At 48.0% G+C, this 5,055-nt stretch overlaps 1 protein-coding gene across 1 annotated transcript; it reads right to left on the reverse strand.

Annotated features, from left to right (window-relative positions):
* Positions 1-3,834: 3,834 nt before the first annotated feature.
* On the reverse strand, positions 3,835-4,750 carry LOC144174989 (gamma-interferon-inducible lysosomal thiol reductase-like). The gene has a single exon (XM_077703996.1). The coding sequence runs from the start codon at positions 4,426-4,428 to the stop codon at positions 3,892-3,894; it is 537 nt and encodes a 178-aa protein (XP_077560122.1). The 5' UTR covers positions 4,429-4,750; the 3' UTR covers positions 3,835-3,891.
* Between the last annotated feature and the right edge of the window lie 305 nt (positions 4,751-5,055).

Consider the following 5,055-nt stretch of genomic DNA (forward strand, 5'->3'; position numbering starts at 1 on the left):
CGCGCGCTGAAGATGTGTCTCAGAAAGCGGCTGATTTCTTCTCAGCCGATCGCAGCAGCCTCCAGAGAACGGGCGCACCTAAGGTGCGATTCAATCGGGGAAAGCACAGGGCCATGCCGAGAGCTCGAGCCGCAGCTCTCAGCATGAGAAGTGGTCTGTATACCCCTGGCTTTCTCAATTGCTTTGTTTTTTCCTGAAGCAGGTATCGCCCTTTACGATTGGGATATTTCCGTCGACGCGAAATGTCACCGTTTCAGATTAGTACGCTTGGCTAAATCACTGCTGGGCTAAAATGTGACTATTTTAGTTAGTTAATTCCGTATTTTTGCCGCAACTAAAGGCCTTCTAGAGCGTCAGTGCGGAATATTTTGCTATTGAAAGAGTAATCTGATGTCTTCCAATTGCAGAATTGGCACCTTCCTCGCGAAGAATTGTTTATTGCGAAGCTTGGTGGCATACGCAGTGCTATTTGTTGCCAAAAATACCCACGAGTGTACACCTAGGCTACTGGGCATAATTATTTGTTGTTACAGGGTGAAGTCCTCAATCAATAGTAAACGGCGAGATTTGGGAGGAGATCTGCTTTCTCTTTCCCACTAACTAAAATCCTATGGTATAGCCACTTTGAGCCGGTGTGTCCCTCTGGTGACGCAGGTGCCCGCATTAATGGTTGAAGTCACGGCTTGCAAGCACAATATGGGTAGCATTAATCACGCTGATTGCATCAAAGCATTGTAACCAAACGTCATCAAAAGCATTCAGGCCGGCCTTTATTGAAGCCCCTTGCTTACAGAACATGATTTGCAACATTTCAATGCGCACCTACAACACAAAAGTGCGCCTTGCGCACCCGTTCTACCAAGCCGCTTGTCGACGTGTCCACACGCAAACAGGCTGCGCGAGCTGATCTGCTGCAACCTAATCACAGCAGCGCAGGCTAGACAAAACACTGAGGAAACAGCGGAACTGGTGGTCTTCACTCGCTTTACCTTGGCTTTTGTTAGGTCGGCCCCTTCCTCAAGAGAAAGATGGCTAAAAAAGCGAAGCTCGCTGCATGCAAACTGAGTTAAATAAGGTCCACAATCCATCCTCCTAAAGTCCAAAACCCAAACTGACGAAGTCCAAAGCCAAAGTCAACGCAGCCAAAGCCCAAAGCCAACGGCCGGGAAACGAACCCAAAGGAAATGCTGTGCGCCCCCGAATGCGATGATAGCGCAATCGGATAGACAGCGGTTTCATAACGCGAAGGACCCAGGTTTGATTCTGATTATGGGAAGCGTTTTAGTTCCCATAGATTTAACAGCGGTGCTGTTTAAACTGGTGATTGGGCCGGCGAAAGTGCGCAGGAAAACCTCGCCGAACGATCACTTCATCGCGCGCCCCGCACCGCTTAATTAACCGTTAAGTAATTATTCGTTCATTTTTTATCTTAATTTATTTTAATTTAATTTATCTTAATTACTTAATCGTTAAGTAATTAACCGTTAATTGATCGTTAATTAAGTAACACTTAGCTTTGCCTCGCTAAGCTGGGGCGGGACTGGTGTCGCCCCCTATCAAGGCGCGATACAACTGGTACAAGCACGGCTTTGGAAATGGCTCGCGGCCTGGCTCGCTCTATCGCTTGTTGAGACGAGTGGTGCAGGTTCGACGGCGCAAAGAGAAGAATTAATGTCAAAATGAAAGACGCCAAAAGACCGAGAAGCGATGTCGTCAATCAACTTCTTAATTAGCATCCCACGCGCCAGGGAAGAGAAGCTGAACGGTGGCCAGCAAACGAGTTCGAAAAATTCCGCTGGGCCCTCCGCTGTTCTTCACCGTAGAGCCAGTGGGCACGCGTACATTGTACATACCTTAGTCACCCAGTGTTCATTTCTCTTTAGGGGCTGACGACGACACTTCGCAGAAAGCTTGACCGAGTCTCGAAGCATAACCACGCGTAAAACTTCACCGTGTCTCCAAGCGTAACCACGCATAAACTTTGCCGAACCAAGAACAAGCTGGGTGGGGCCGCCAGCTTCGCTTTTTTCCCGGTCTTGGCGCCACTAGAGCAGAGGTGCCACAATTCTTGCTATTTTATTTTATGCGGTGGCGGTATTTTAATTGTCTTCTGCTGTGCTTAATTTGAGGGGTTACGTTATGGCTCTTTTTTTCGGTTTTCCATTATTTCTTCCCAACCTCCCAAACCCATGTGTGCAATTGCCTTCCCGTCTCGTAATGAGGCGGCCTGGGAAGGCGAGATGGATTTGCTTTTGCGCACTTTGACCGCCTAAATTTATTGTTAGGTTTATTTATCTATTCGGGCTTCAAAATAATTCCTTTGGCCGTAACACTTATCCGATCTCTTTGTCCTTGTTGGAAAAGTCGCGTTAACGCAACTTTTCTGCCTTTCCAGTTGGCGGCACGTGTTATTGTTCCCCGCCGCTGTTAGCCAGGTACCTCTCAGGCCTATGGTTTGGCCCAGTAGTGAGATTGCCGGTTTCACGGCCTAGAGACCCCGGCTTCGATTCCCGGGACCTCCCTAACCACATGTTTTTTTTTTTTCTTGAGGCGCGCATCCCAACGCCTGCTCGTGAGCTCCTTGCCTCCTCGCCACCTTCCCTCACACTTCTTGGCCTAGCATTTTCACCCCATCCGCTTCGCAGATGACGGTAGTTTTCTGGTAATGCTCCATGGTGGAACTACAAGCTGTTAAAACCAGAACAAAGCTTACGCAAGGCAGCCATGGATTTAACTACGTTCTAGTCCTAGTGAATAGCATTCTAGTTCCTATCTGTGTTGTCTAACAAGCAAATTATAAGTAAATGCTTAACACTGAAATGTGTGTTACTCCAGACACTAGGTTTTGCATGCACAAACTTGACCAACACGATTACAGCCATTGCCGTTAAGCTGCACAATTCGGGAAAGATTCCTTTTGCCTGCAACGAGACCGTGTAACCGCGAAAGCGTAATTACATGCGCACTAAATTCAACTTGGACTGAGCTAGAACTTAAAGTTTGGCAAGGTGATGGCGATTCGGCATTTCTTCAGTGGGCATAAAAAAGAACGGCACAAGATGAAAAGAAGCACGGGAGGCGACGCTACTCCTAACAAGCACTCACTTAAAAGAAGTGAAACATCTAATCACTGAAGCAAAAACATATTCAGTGCGCATGCTCATTGCGATTCACTGACACATCACAAACAAGAAACGCGAGACAGATTAACCGGATCAGAATAAATTTGAATAAGAAACCTCGTTTCATGCGCGGGCTATGATAGTGAGAAGGACCTGCTGTTGCTATTCACTGCTGTTTTGATGGGAAATGCTTCCACGAGGTCCCGCGTCAACACACAAACCGGCCTATAGATTACCCCCACGTGCATTACAGGCGTCACTTGTGTTGAATTACACACTGAACTTAGCCGCCACGGTCTCATTGTACCCAAAACTTTGTTTAGGTAATACCGTAGAGCATCCGGCACTAACAGAAATTATGTGGTGCAGAAATTGGCTTTCATACCGACGAATGGTAACAACTTCACAATGTATACCCAGTTCTCACCACCGCTTTTGGGAAATGTGTTCACATAAAAGAGCTCCGCGGTCGTTCATAACTTTTTACGCCAAACTACGATGGCACGAACTCTATAAATCGGACTTAAAAAACGTCCTTGTTGCTTCCGCTGTAACGCATCCAGATTTACCGCTTTCTCTTACACTGCTGTTACTTTTCATCTCGGAGGTTGGTGTTCCCACTGATAGAAATGCCTTTTAACTCCACACCGTTTCACAAATTCTCAAGAAAGCTCTAGCACACAAAATGGCAGTAAAACCCGCAACGAAAAAGTTGCTTTGTAATTTTTTTTATTCTGGTCCTCCTGGGTAAATACAGCATTACATAATTTCAGATTGGCGTAGGGACGCGATCGGGGATACCATCGCCACTCAAGTAAGACGGGCTGTTCCTAAAACAGTGACCACCAGGGGCCTTTTTTTTGCATACCTTCGGCGCTTGCGGCCCTAGAAGGTCACAGGTGAAGCGAAAGAGGTCGTGCTCGACCAGATGTTCGAGAGTTTCATTGTGGAAGCCGTTGATCTCGACATATGGCACGTACTCGATGTCCGGCTTGTGTCCGCGCGTCCTCTTGCCCATCTCGTAGAGGAGTTGCGTACCTTCTGGTCCAGTACTGCATCGATCCAGAACTCCCCAGTCGGTGCCCACCTTCTGCGCACACAACTGGCCTGCTTTGGCTGGCTCGTCCTGGCTGAACATGCACGCTATCAAGGCGAGGAGCTTTCTTGTAGGATGCACATACTTGACGCCGCAGGTTTGCACCTTGTTGACGTAGCACTCATCCGGTCCATGCTGGCAGCGAAACGTTACCGTGCCGTTGCTGACTTTCATGTCGGCGTTGCCGAACGGTACCAAGTCCAGGTCCATGTCCCGTTCCAATTTAGTGTACGTGGAAACAGCTGGTCCAGAATGAAGTCGCGGGAATCAGGGCAGAGACCTTCGTAGTATAAAGTCAAATTGATGATCATTCCCAAAGCCGGGCTACACAGTTGAAGGACAATTAAGCACGCACCAAAAAGCAGACATCCATGCCGGAACCCTGTAGCATCCATCATGGAAGTTTCGGGTGTTGTACGGTTCGAAATCTTCGCCGCTCTTCAATGTCGCCAAAGGATTTTATTGGCGTCCGTTTGCACTCTCTAGCTAGAAGTGAAGTGTTTGCCTCGCGATAATCGCTGACACGAGATGGTTGGCGGTCAGACCGATACGGTCGCGAGAGGGTTTCGCCAATCTATAACGTGCTCGTTCTTTATCTTGGACGGGTCTGACAAGACCTGAGAGTGCGAGCCGTTGCCTATGTTCATAAGAGTTCCCATATTTCTGCTTGACATTAAACCTGAAAAGACTCAAGCCTGTTTTCTTATCATTGTGGCTCGTTCCGTCCCGCCCTTCCGGCATGGCGGGTCCAAACAACACCACCTAGGTGGTGTTGGTCCAAACGGAAGGGACTTCCTCTTTCCCAAAACACGATTCTATCTCTCCCCCTCTCATTTC

The sequence above is a fragment of the Haemaphysalis longicornis genome, unplaced genomic scaffold, assembly GCF_048455015.1.
Source record: "Haemaphysalis longicornis isolate Haplotype H1 unplaced genomic scaffold, Haemaphysalis longicornis Haplotype H1 scaffold_3, whole genome shotgun sequence".
Lineage (NCBI taxonomy): Eukaryota > Metazoa > Arthropoda > Arachnida > Ixodida > Ixodidae > Haemaphysalis > Haemaphysalis longicornis.

Coding starts and splice junctions, on each gene's coding strand:
- LOC144174989 (XM_077703996.1), bottom strand. CDS start 4,428: ATGGACCTGGACTTGGTACCGTTCGGCAACGCCGACATGAAAGTCAGC.